The sequence below is a fragment of the Columba livia genome, chromosome 3 (genome assembly GCF_036013475.1).
Source record: "Columba livia isolate bColLiv1 breed racing homer chromosome 3, bColLiv1.pat.W.v2, whole genome shotgun sequence".
NCBI classification, from domain to species: domain Eukaryota; kingdom Metazoa; phylum Chordata; class Aves; order Columbiformes; family Columbidae; genus Columba; species Columba livia.
In genome coordinates this window covers 8,591,396-8,604,555 of record NC_088604.1, presented here as the reverse complement: position 1 = coordinate 8,604,555, position 13,160 = coordinate 8,591,396, and the positions used below count along the sequence as shown (strand labels likewise).

Here is a 13,160-nt window from a genome sequence, read left to right as displayed (position 1 = left end):
TTCCGTCTTGGCTCCTGTGTAAGGTTAAACGCCCCCAACCTTGTTAAAAAAAGCTCTTCCTGAAATCAGAGCTTTGCCACCCACTGCCATATGTCCACTACTCCTTCTCCTACAAGGTACCGTTTAATGACATTAAGATATCTGCAGCCAAGTGTCTGACATTTGTGACTCCAGGGAAAAGGGGAGCAGCCGTTTTACCTCCTAGAAAGTGCCTTAGAAATAGATTACAGCAAGGGAAAAGAGAAGAGCATCTTCTTTTCTAGTTTGGAGGCTGATGAAGTGATATCAAGCCCTACAGAGCCCCATGCTGTGCTGAAGGTAATAGTGATGAGCCACGGACTCGTTGCTCATGTGGGATTTTTTCCAGAAGAGCGCAGTTATTTTCCTGCGCCTTTTACATCACTTCTCCTTTTCATCTGCAGACAGCAGGGTGGCCAGACCTAAAGTCTTTGGGCTGTACCTAAAATTGCTGGCCCCAGTGTCGAGGAGGGCTGGCGAGCAAGGGGCTGAGACGTGGTCCTCTTCCTGCTGCCATGTGGGCTCAGCTCCCCACGAGGTGATCGCGTCTTTGCTTTCACTGAGCTTGCACCAAGCTGACGTGGCTCTCCAACAGCAGAATGGTGTGAATTAGGATCATAGAATCATAGAATAGTTTGGTTTGAAGGGACCTTCAAAGCTCATCCAGACCAACCCCTGCCATGAGCAGGGACATCTTCACCCAGATCAGGTTGCTCAGAGCCCCGTCCGGCCTGGCCTGGGATGTCTCCAGGGATGGGGCATCCACCACCTCTCTGGGCAACCTGGGCCAGGGTTTCAGCACCCTCAGTGTAAAAAAAAATTTTCTGATGTCTGGCCTGAATCTCCCCTCCTTTAGTTTAAAACCATAAATCCTCGTCCTGTCGCAACAGGCCCTGACAAAAAGTCTGTCCCCATCTTTCTTATAGGTCACTTTTAAGCACTGAAAGGCTGCAATAAGGTCTCCCTGGAGCCTTCTTTTCTCCAGGCTGAACAATCCCAGCTCTCTCAGCCTGTCCTCCCAGCAGAGCTGTTCCAGCCTCGGATCATTTCTGTGGCTCCTCTGGCCCCTCTCCAACAGGTCCATGTGTGTCCTGTGCTGAGGGCTCCAGAGCTGGACACAGAACTGCAGGTGGGGTCTCACCAGAGCGGAGCAGAGGGGCAGAATCACCTCCCTCCACCTGCTGTCGGGAGGAGAGATGCTGTTTTCCTCCTAAATGAAGCCTGGTTCTTCAATTTGGACAGGGAAAGGGGAAGCCCTGGGAGCCATCCTGGGTGTCACTGCATGCCCACCTGCCCAGCCAGCCCCTTAGCTGGCTCAGGCCACATTCCTGCCCCATTCCTGTCCCTGCTCCTGCTATGACCTGGCTGTCACAGGCTGCAGGGACAGGCACGCTGCTGGAACAGAGAGCGAGAGCCAAGTAGCTTCTGGAAGACCGGAGGCATCTCTGGGCCAGCAGATGCTGCTGGCACCCAGTGTTTCTCAGGACCAGTTGCACGGACCTCAGAAATATTTATTTGCATCCTGGCCTCAATCCCAGTTGGGATCTTTGGATGCTGCGGCTGTATGAATATTTATTACGGCAGATGATTATCTTTTCTTGCTGTGCACCCATAGTTTGCATCCTGTTTGTGTGCCTTGCTTCTTGAGAACCACATTTTCCTATTACTCTGCTTTTCACTGCACTCTTGTGCTGTGTTGTGATATAACCAATTATATATAAAAAGAATAATCTGGGGATGGACTCTTGGTTTTATGATTGCAGTTTTCTCTCTTGGGGTTTTGTTCTCCTTTAAGCCGTGTTCAGTGACAGACAGCTTCATTTGCTCGGGTGTCCTTTGCTCTCCGAGGTTTAATATATTTATTTAGAAGATGAAACTTACTGTCAGTATTTGTATAGCACCCTCTGGAGTCTGATTTCCCCAAAATCTAGAACTACTTTATTTGTTTCACCAGCAAATAAACCCTATTAATTAAAAGGCCTTTAGCAAATTGACTGATATTATTCAGTCTCTGCCATAGCAGTTGTTGAAATCCACCCTACTTACCGGCTTTTGTTTCACATTTATAGTGCCAGAAAAGACTTGTTTTGTTTTGTTTTGTTTTGTTTTGCTTTGTTTATGGTGCAACAATACTCACATTTCAAGGTTAATTCAGAAAACTCAAAAGCTGACTCCATGTCTCCAGTGGCACACGGTGTTATATTCAGCCTGAGTTCAGAATGAGCTTTTCTTTCAAAAACCCCATCCATATGGTGCTTTATAACAGGAGTTGCCACCTTTTGAAGTTTGTTTTCAGTCTCCTGGGACCAAAACCAGCCTGGGTCAGAGAGCACTGAGGGCTGTTGTTTCTGTCCCACCTGATCTCTAGGCAGGGGTTGTATCCAGCATCCATGATAAGTGTCTTTCCAGGTTGGGTGACGGGACAGTTTTCAGGGGAGGAGATGGAGATGCCAAGGGGCTGAACTCCAGCACAAAGGCTGCAGGGTGTTATTATTTTTCCCTCCATCCCAGTACGCTGCGGAGTTGCTGGCGGTGGTGCGCCTCCCCTTCATCCATCCCAGCTATCTGCTGAACGTCGTTGACAACGAGGAGTTGATAAAGTCTTCGGAGGCTTGCCGGGACCTGGTAAACGAAGCCAAACGTTATCACATGCTGCCACACGCCCGACAGGAGATGCAGACGCCGAGGACCCGGCCCAGGCTCTCTGCAGGTAAAGCAAAACTTCCCTCCGTGACTCTGGCAGTTCCCAGCATGGCCAGGACATGTCCTGGGATGGGACATGGACCGTGGCTCCTTCCCTTGGCTCTTTCTTGGAGTCTGGTGATATTTCAAGCTCAGTTTTCCGTTTCTGCTTTGATCAAGCATGTAGGAGCTTCTCCCAATGGTCCATCACAGGTGTGGAGATGTGTGCGTCTGAAACTAGATTTCGAGATGCCAAAGTTTTGGGAATTACTAGTTTTGCCAGAGGCTGTGACATGTCCCTGTTGTCCTGAAAGTGAGCCCCTTGCCCTCCGTGCCTCAGTTTCTCTAGCTGCAAAAACAGGTGACAAATTTGCTTCTTTACCATCCAGCCTCCTGCAGGGAGCAGCTGATTAATATTCACAGAACAGCTTCACTTTCACAGCCTATGTAGATATATTATGTTCCTACCCCGAGTCTTACAGCACCAGTTCAGGCTGTTGGCTGCCTCCAGAACAAACGGACCACACGTGATATATTCCGTTTTAAAAACCCAATAGCTGTGGAGAACCATGCCATTTCAAGAAGCTTCTCACCTGAGGAACATATGCATTTTCCTTTTTGGAAAAATACATTAAAAAAACCCAACTCACCAGCACAGCCTGTATCATGGTAGTGTGAGAAATATCCTAAATATTTGTTGAACAGAGAGTAGCACAACTGTCACGTAGGGACACTGCATCCAAGGAGGAGTCAGATGAAGCAGGTGAATTATTTTAACATGCTGCCTGTACTTCTGCCTCCCCTAAGTACAATCTCAAAGCCAGGCAAAACTTTCTGTCGCTGCCACTAATGCTAATGCGGCACGGCGATGGCATATCAAACCGCGGCATTTGCAGCTTCTGGAGATGCCTCATCAAGGTACCTTTCAGAAGGATGAAGCGTAGAGGACTTTCAATAACAATCTACCCTAAAAAGTCTTTCATTGAAGACAACTAATGGTGTGATGTTTGAAGGGATTTTTGAAAAGTGCTTATTTTATGTATATAAAATTGTAGGTGTAATATGATCCATTTCCAGAAGCTTGTTGATGAGGGGAAAGTGATTCTCTTGGGGTAAGAGAGGGTGATTATAGTTTTTTAGGTCAGAGCCTAATTATATAGAATCATGTTATTTTGCATATCAACAGCATTCATGTAGGCACAAAGGATCTCTAAACATCCTTTGTGGACTCGCTGCAGCATGTCACATGCCCTCTCGAGGTCATTGATTATAATCAAGTTATGCCTTGCACAGGTGATTAGATTTTCTGGTATGGCACAAAAATAATGATCTCTTGTAACTGAGAAATATTTATTTAAAACTGTAAAGCACTTTAACTTAATAACTTTTAAGAGAGTAACCTTGCCTGAATGACACAAATATATTTTTTGAAAACATTAATGAAGAATGACGATAATCCATTGCTCTGAAGACGCATTTCGCTCCGCTGCAGCTCCTAATCTCTCCTGCTGGCAATCTCATTTCTGCACTTCTGACGCCCCCCCCCGCGCATACGTGTCTCTGGGCACCGTAACACATCACGGCATTGGGTACCGCCACGAGCACAGCTCCCGAAATGGCGATTCCTTCCATCTCAAGGCCTCGTGGTCCTGCTTCTGAGCCTACTTCTCCTGGCAACAAGTTGCACCGGGGCTTACAATTGCTGCAGAAGGATTTTAGACACTTCTGCTAAATGCTAAATCCAAACTGTCGCCAGCACTTGACTCTTGGGGTTGGAGCTAGAAAAGGTCCCAGAGTTAAACTGTGACCCATCGCTGTGGGGATGAGTCTGGAGTAACACTCAGATCAGATGTGACTCAGCTCTGGCTGTAAAATGGGACTAAAAACTCTGGGTTTTGGGTTTCAAAAGTTTGGCTCATTTGCACAAACAGAAAATTCAGCTGTCTGTACACATTGTGTGTTACAGTCTTGGGGAGCTGTTCACATACAGCTAAATCTCAGTTAATAACTACATTAGGGCAGGGTCTATCTCCGTCATGTTTCCTAGCACCTAGTACGCAAAGACCCTGACTCATGGCTTGAGCACATCATCTGCATAAACAAACAAAAACACACAGCAGAAAATTATATGTTAACAGAGTATATGCGGATATGCAGAGAGAAGATCAGAATGAACAACCATACCCATAGCATAAATCTCCTCCAGATATTAGCTTTAGTGTGAGAACATCTTCTTCAGGTTAGAGTCCAAACACACTTTCCCTGGATAATGGCCAGTCTCCAAACCCATCACAATCCTTGACAAAATTGCCATTTTATCCAGGAATTTGCTCCATGCAGGTCTCATTCAAAGACTATTGAAGTCAATGGACATCTTTACTTGGAACTGGCTTTTTATTTCTTGCCCCCTCAAGTTTTGCCCAGATGGCACACGCCCTCCCAAGTTCTCTCAAGCATGTTCATAGTGTCATTCCTCACCCACCACTCCCCACACACACGCACTCCCTCTTTTCTCACCCTTCCTGGTTTGATTGTACAGTCTAAAACAGATTTACATATGATACATTAAAATTACCCTTAATTATGAGTATTTTTTTATAGGATCTTGCGTGGTTGAGAGATGTCCCTTTTTAATAGTATGATTTTTCTTACTTGAATCCTAGGTGTGGCTGAGGTAATAGTCCTAGTTGGGGGTCGTCAGATGATTGGCATGAATCAACGTGCTTTGACAGCGGTCACTTGCTTAAATCCTCAAAACAACAAGTGGTACCCGCTGGCCAGCCTGCCCTTCTATGATCGAGAGTTTTTCAGCGTGGTCAGCGCTGGGGACAACATCTATCTCTCAGGTAAGCAGCAGATTTCATAGAATCTTAGAATCACAGAAAGGTTTGGCTCAGAAGGGACCTTTAAAATCAGTTAGTCCAACCCCCCTGCAATGAGCAGGGACATCTTTCACTAGACCAGGGTGATCAAAGCCCCATCCAACCTGACCTGGAACACTTCCAAGGATGAGGCATCCCGAGCTTCTCTGGGCAGCATCTTCCAGTGCTTCACCACCTTCATCATAAAGATACGATTGGTCTTCTGGGCTGCAAGTGCACATTGCCAGCTCATGTCAAACTTTTCATCCACCAGTATGCCCCCAGTCTTTGTCTGCAGAGCTGTTCTTAGTCCATTCATCCCCCAGATTTACTGGGCTAGGAGAAAAGCTTCCTCCTACAACGCTGGCAGCGCAAACAGGGAAGGACATGTGGGAGTTTTACCCAGCTGCTTCTGGAGGAAAAAAAAAGACAAGTAGGATGGAGGTTGAGAAAGAGGGATTTCCCTGCTTTTATCATTCTTTATTTCTCTGCAGTATTAACATTCTCTCATAGCAGTCAACAGCAATATTTTGCAGTTGCAACGTGAAGAAAATAGGTCTGACAACCATCAAGCATGCAAAGAGGTTTCACTGCCATAGAAACACAATTTAAAATACTGACTGTAGTTGAGTCTAAATGGTGGGTTATGGAATTTGACGCAGGCGGGCTGAACTGCTGAATATGTGACCTACACTTACAGTATTTGCTTACAGGAGCATTCACATTTTGTACTTGTTGTTGAGACCTCTCTTTTGACAGTAGTCACTAGCCCTATAATCTTCTTAGTTTTGATGAAACTGAGACCAACGCTCCTTAAAAGGCTTTAACTCCCCAAGCAGCTGCATCCACCGTGCCCACAGCATCACACTGTCTGGTTTTCTGCAGTCTGGTGGTACCTCTGCTTGGCTGGAGGGGGAACAGCGATTCCCACCAGGCGATGCAGGGATGCTCGATGGCAGCTGAGCGGAGGTTTGATCATAAAAAGAGGCGCCTGGGCAGGGAGGTCCAGACATGTGCGATCTGAGGGTGCAGTTGGGAGTGCAGATGCATCAGGCAGGACCAGTAAGGGGTTACAGCTGTTGCCTTTCCCTCACTGAGTTCTCTCACTGCATTTTCCGCAGTAAATTGCTGCCTGTGGTGTTGAATTCCATTAATACTCCGTAGAGGCCCTAAGGATTGATTGGAAATTATTTCTTGATGGTTTTTTTGCCCGTGCTCATTTTGCCACTGCAGTGAAAGCCTTCTGTGGAGGCTTTTCTGAGGTGTTGACTTTTAGTTATTCTTAGCTGAGGTACTTTCCAATACGTAGAGCCACATTAGGCCGTGCCGTACCCACTAACAAAAGCTGTGGCTTCCTAAATTCAAAGCTTATTTCAACTCTTTCCCTTGAATTTGGATGAGTGACCTGATGGTATTCGGTGGCTGCAGTAGGAGAACTGAAAATGACGCAAGGCTGAGTATCAGCGAATATTTTGCTTTGCTCAGACTTAAAAGACACAGGAAGAAGGGAAGGGGAACCAACAGAAGTGGGAATAAACCCATTCAAGCTCCAAGTACTGGACCCTACACTGCATAGCATAGGTTTGGAGAGCAAAATACTGAGGAGGAAGCCTGGTTTTCTCATTAAACCACAGAACTGAGTCTAATTTCTCTTCCTGGCTCAACCACCGACTCCTAGTGTGGTCTCAAATAAGTCATTTCACCTCTTTGTGCTTCAAAATGGGGATAGTAAAGATGACCATTAAGTGACTGCGTTGGAAGCTTCAGTTTAAAAATGACCGACATAAATATTTCAACGGGGCATCTTGAACTGTTTTACAGATGTACAGCTGGCTCTTTCCTTTATAAGGAAACAAAAATAAGTAAGAAATTTGTCCCTGAAAGTTAGGCATTAAGCTTACAGTGCAAGCACTGAGTTTATGTTGCCCATGTATGTGTTGCTTCAATCCCTCACTGTATTAATCATTTTAGATTTCAAACTGGCCTGTGTCTCACAAGCCAAGATAGGCTCTGCCTCCTGACACCCTCTTGCGAGTGTTGCAGTAATTTAATAGACTGGAAGTTATTTATGAACACTGAAAAGGGTCTATCCCCTTATGTACATGTCCCTCGTAGTCTGACATCTTGATTTCTTCATGTCATCTTATTAAAAAAAGCAGCCTTTGGGGCGCATGAATAAATGACACAGATATGCATCATCGGAACAGATGCTCAGTATTGAGGGTGATTTATTTTAATTAGTCAAATGTCATTTGAAGATTTTTTTTTCTTTCTTTGTAACTGGCTTTGATTGCTGTGTGCAAAGCTGCTGCCGTTCCGGGATCTCACGTAATTCTCCCCTTTCTCTTTCCCTCGCCCGCACGTTGGCACCAGGCGGCATGGAGTCAGGGGTCACGCTGGCCGATGTCTGGTGTTACATGTCCTTGCTCGATAACTGGAACCTCGTGTCCCGCATGACGGTCCCAAGGTGTCGACACAACAGTCTGGTGTACGACGGGAAAATTTATACCATTGGAGGGGTCGGTGTGGCAGGCAATGTCGACCACGTGGAAAGGTAAAGAAAACAAAACAGAATGACATGCTGTTTGTTGGAGGTTCAATATATTGAATATATTTAATTCAATATATTCATCAATGATTTGGATGAGGGAATAGAGTGTACTATCAGCAAGTTAGCTGATGACACCAAGCTGGGAGGAGTGGCTGACACGCCAGAAGGCTGTGCTGCCATCCAGAGACCTGGACAGGCTGGAGAGTTGGGCAGGGAAAACTTTAATGAAATATAACAAGGGAAAGTGTAGAGTCTTGTATCTGGGTAGGAACAACCGCAGGTTCCAGTATAAGTTGGGGAACGACCTATTAGAGAGCAGCGTAGGGGAAAGGGACCTGGGCGTCCTGGTGCACAGCAGGATGACCATGAGCCAGCACTGTGCCCTTGTGGCCAGGAAGGCCAATGGTACCTGGGGTGTATTAGAAGGGGGGTGGTTAGTTGGTCAAGAGAGGTTCTCCTTCCCCTCTACTCTGCCCTGGTGAGACCACATCTGGAATATTGTGTCCAGTCCCTCAGTTCCAGAAGGACAGGGAACTGCTGGAGAGAGTCCAGCGCAGGGCAACAAAGGTGATGAAGGGAGTGGAGCATCTCCCTTATGAGGAAAGGCTGAGGGAGCTGGGGCTCTTTAGTTTGGAGAAGAGGAGACTGAGGGGTGACCTCATTAATGTTTACGGATATCTAAAGGGTGAGTGCCATGAGGATGGAGCCAGGCTCTTCTCGGTGACAACCAATGATAGGACAAAGGCTAATGGGTACAAACTGGAACACAAGGTTCCACTTAAATTTGAGAAGAAACTTCTTCTCAGTGAGGGTGACAGACACTGGAACAGGCTGCCCAGGGGCGTTATGGAGTCTCCTACTCTGCAGACATTCAAACCCACCTGGACATGTTCCTGTGTAACCTCATCTGGGTGTTCCTGCTCCGGCAGGGGGATTGGACTGGATGGTCTTTCGAGGTCCCTTCCAAACCCTGACATTCTGTGATTCTGTGATTCTGTGTTTTTTCTTCATTCTGTGCTAAAGGACCATTTCCCTTTTAAAGGACACATCAAATGGGCTGTGCGTGTTTAAATAAGCTTTTATAACAGCTAAGAACAGAAGAAACTGTGCGGGATTAGATTTCTTTTTAAAGCTTCAGTGGAAAGCATTGTTTCAAAACCAAAGGCGAAAGCTGCCAGTTTGTTTGTCGGTTTGCTCAGGGAAGGGAACAGAGGAATTAAGCTTCTTTGGACACTTTACACAGATTATACAATGAACTAATAAGCTTCCTTTGAATTTAGTACTGAAAGTCTTTACAGACCGCAGTAATCCTCAAAAAAAGCAACAGCAAAGTAAGTTTCTCACATGCGCTTTCCTGGTAAAGCACCTCAGCCCTGACCCGGCTGGAAGGAAGATCTTCCCTTTGGTGGTCCTGGCCGGGGGCTGCGACCTGCCGAGCTCCGAGTAAAACCACCCACCCATGGAAACACTTTGGAATTCCTGGCCGAGAGCGGCTGAGTGGAGATGGGAGAGAATGGAAATTTCTCTTTTCAAGAAGACTCCGAATAGAAAAGTTTTCCTTTCCTCACATGGAACTTAAAATAAAGGAAGGAACAAAAGCACAAAAGAAACATTTCGCTAAGTAGAATTCCAAAACCAACTGCTTTCGTTTCAACCATGACATTCAATAAAACTATAAAGTTTATATGCATATCAACATTTTTATTAAAAAATAGAAACCGCTTTGAAATGCGGTATCTAAGAATTTTCCATTCCAAAAAGCTCAATACAGCCCTGGCCGTACTCAAACACTTAAAAATGCATTGTGACAATAGATTAATGATACATTTTTTTGTGAAATGTTTTTCCTTAGTGAATCTGGCAACCAAAATATGTGGGTTTTTTTCTTTTTGTCAGTTTTAAATGCTGAATTTGAATACTTCTTCAGCAGCATTTTGAGGGAGGCAGCTCCCAGTAAAAGTTGCCTTAGCAGGCAAACCAAAGAAGGGGTAGGTTGTTCAGAAAGATTTGAACAAAATAATAATAATAATAATAATATTTTCAAAAGGTTAAGATTAAAGATGCTAAGATGCTTTCAGTCTATTATTTCTGCATTTGAGTGCTGCAATATTTACGCTCCTTTTATGCAGGGGGCGTTTATTTTTTCATTTAAGTAGATACCCTAAATACTGATTACCAAAACCCATATTAAAAGTTTAAATGATGTTTTAAAGTTGAACACAGAGGAAAATAGGAGATGCCAAAAGTGAAGTTTCCTTCTCCAGATCTACTTTTTGCTACAATCTTTAATCGTGTGATCACTTGTTTTTTTCCCAAACGATTTCTGCCCAGGTCGGTGCCTGGGACAACGGCCCAGTTTGGGGAATGGGTGCGTGTCTGGTGTCCAGTGATCACCATTTGCAAGTAGTTCTGTGTTCCTCCACATTCACAAATTTGGCACTATTTTACCTGGGAGACAAGGATGTGACAAAAGGAAAGGACGTGTGTGCTGTGGGACAAAGTCTGCAGGCAGCCTTCCCTCCCAGCCCAGGCACGGGTCAGGGAAAGAATGGGTGATCAATAATATTAACAGCAGTGAATACAACATGTGAGTTAAGGTGGGCGCTGCCCTTGGGACTTGCTTTGAAGAAAATCCCACCATTTAATGCAGATTTTCTTTTTTTCATTCCTGAAGGTATTTGTCCTGTAATTTTAGTTAGTAAATTTTTAACTAAAGAAATGTTTTTGTGAACGTGAGAGGGAGCCCTGGAAAGGGGTGCAGTCTTTCATTCCATGTCTTGATAAAGCGGAACATAGAAATAATGCCCCCAATCAAGCAAAGTCTCCCCCTCTCCTTCCTCCTCATCTCAGTCACAGAAGTCCTTGCCACAAGTGACATTACAGCTGCAAAGTCACGCTCAGGCCCTCGGTGTCCCCTGGACAACTCAGGGGAAGCAACCGGGCTGGTTTGCAGTTGTAACAAGCCCATCAAGAGACTTTCATGTGGGAAAGGAGCAGATTTTTGTCCCTGTCATTTCAGCATACACTGTCTCGACCGCAATAAGGGTGACTTGTCATGGGGATTTGCTAAACCCATGGTTATAATTAATCTGCTATTGTCTGTAAAGAGACTTGGGAGACGCAGCCATGGAAAAAGAGTGCCATGGACTCTTGGGTTATGCCAAGAAATGAGGGAGGTTTGGGGATGTTCCCTTTTTCATTTTTTGTATTGAAATGACAGTGGGGATGGCAGAAGCAAAGCGTGGCGTGGCTGAAGCTGTGTGTTTCAGAAAGGGTGTTTCAGGATCTGCAGGTGAGAAAACTCTGACCCTCATAGCTGTATGGAACAAAGTCCAGCCTTTTCAGACAAAAGCGTTTCCCATTTGGACCAGGCAGGTAGTTTGTGCAAGAGGTCTGGAATTTAAATCACTGTACCCGCTTCAGCAAGCAATGAGGATTTCTGAATTTGGGTTGCAACTTAAAAAAAGAAGAAAAACATACGAAGTAAGCCACTTCAATCGCTCAGTTGTCTGTGGTTGTAAGCACAGTTGATTCTCACTTCTTGACTTTGGCTTCTCTTAGTTGCCCCCACTCCACAAAAGCTCTAAACGACCAGCCTTCTGTGTTCTCTGTGGGCTGCACATTCCTCTTCAAATATTGTGTTGTTTTGGATGGGACACTATGATACCATCTCTCAGGAGGGTGGAAACCTCTCTGTCATTCCAGCAGGTCTTACAAAAGGCCTGTATTAAAATAATAAGGTGATATGATCATATGCTCCAAGTCAGGATATGCCAAAAATTACATTTCCCTCTGAGGTTAACACTGTTCCCCTCTCAATGCTGAGTTTCAGGGTTGCAGGCTCTTGAGTTTTGGTTTTCTCCCAGTTTCCTTGTTGTTCTCCACTTGTCTTACCTGGAATTCTTGGAATGAATTGTAGAATGTCCTGAGTTTGAAGGACCCACAAGGATCATCGAGTCCAACTCCTGTCCCTGCACAGGACAACCCCACAGTTCACACCATGTGTCTGAGGACGTTGTCCAGTCTCTTCTTGAACACTGTCAGGCTTGGGGCCGTGACACCTCCCTGGGGAGCTTGTTCCAGTGTCCAGCACCCTCTGGGTGAAGAACCTTTTCCTCATGTCCAGCCTGAACCTCCCCTGGCACATCTTCCTGCCATTCCCTTGAGCAATATTTCAGCCTAAATGGTTAAAATATTACAAAGATGCTGTTATTGCATTTTGTTGTTAAAAAACAGATGTCAGACCATCTTATCTATACAGGCTATCACCTGACTGCACCTAATACATCTGCTGTACCATTAGAAAGCATTAAAGGAAGCAGGGACCACTGGGCTCCATATGATTTACGGCATCAGCTCCTGTGCTCCTCTCTCCTTGCTTTCAGTTGTCTCGTTGGTGCTGAGGGGTGCAGCCTCAACCAGAAATTCTGGTGCCACTTAAATCAGTGTTTTCCCATCAACTTCAAAAGGGCTGAGATTTTTTTACCCTTTATCTGCCATTTGTCTGTAAAGAAGCAGTAAAAATTCTGGCTCGACAGATAATATTACAGGACTATCACAAACATAGAAGGAGGAGTCATTCATTACTCATCTTAAAACAATATGCATGTGCCAGAGGGCCTGAGTTATAAGTCCATTTTCGTGGCTGTACATGGGTATATGTTCAGGGAGAGTTATGTTTTTGGAATGAGTGTTTAGGGAAATAACGGCACGACTGCAGTTCTCCATCAACGCCTCTGGCAAGGTTCCGTGTGACAGGGAGCGAGTCATTAGGTGTTAGGCGAGAGGGTATTACACTTTCTGTCTTCTTCTGAGAGATGAGTTGGGTTGGGAGGCAGGGAAATGAAGTGGATCCACGAACTAGGTTTTTAGATAATGGATGGGCCCTGTAATATATGCAATTTGAGAGCCGAGAAGATGGCATATGCTGACAAGACAATGTATGTGACTAAAAGTGTGGAAATGTGGGTGCTTTGTGGTTATTATCTGTTTGAAGGACAGAAGAAGATGAATCCCTTTGACCTGACAGCACTTTTACAATAGGGTTG

The 13,160-nt window shown here is 45.2% G+C and overlaps 1 protein-coding gene across 3 annotated transcripts in view; it reads left to right on the top strand.

Moving 5' to 3' along the window:
• Positions 1-13,160, top strand: part of KLHL29 (kelch like family member 29) — a 419,493-nt gene that overhangs the window by 378,520 nt on the left and 27,813 nt on the right. For all 3 annotated transcript variants that reach the window (XM_065055772.1, XM_065055771.1, XM_005510118.4), the window contains 3 exons: positions 2,530-2,728; positions 5,364-5,546; positions 7,935-8,115. In XM_065055772.1, coding sequence (XP_064911844.1) covers positions 2,530-2,728; positions 5,364-5,546; positions 7,935-8,115 — 563 coding nt within the window. The remainder of the gene's footprint in view (positions 1-2,529; positions 2,729-5,363; positions 5,547-7,934; positions 8,116-13,160) is intronic.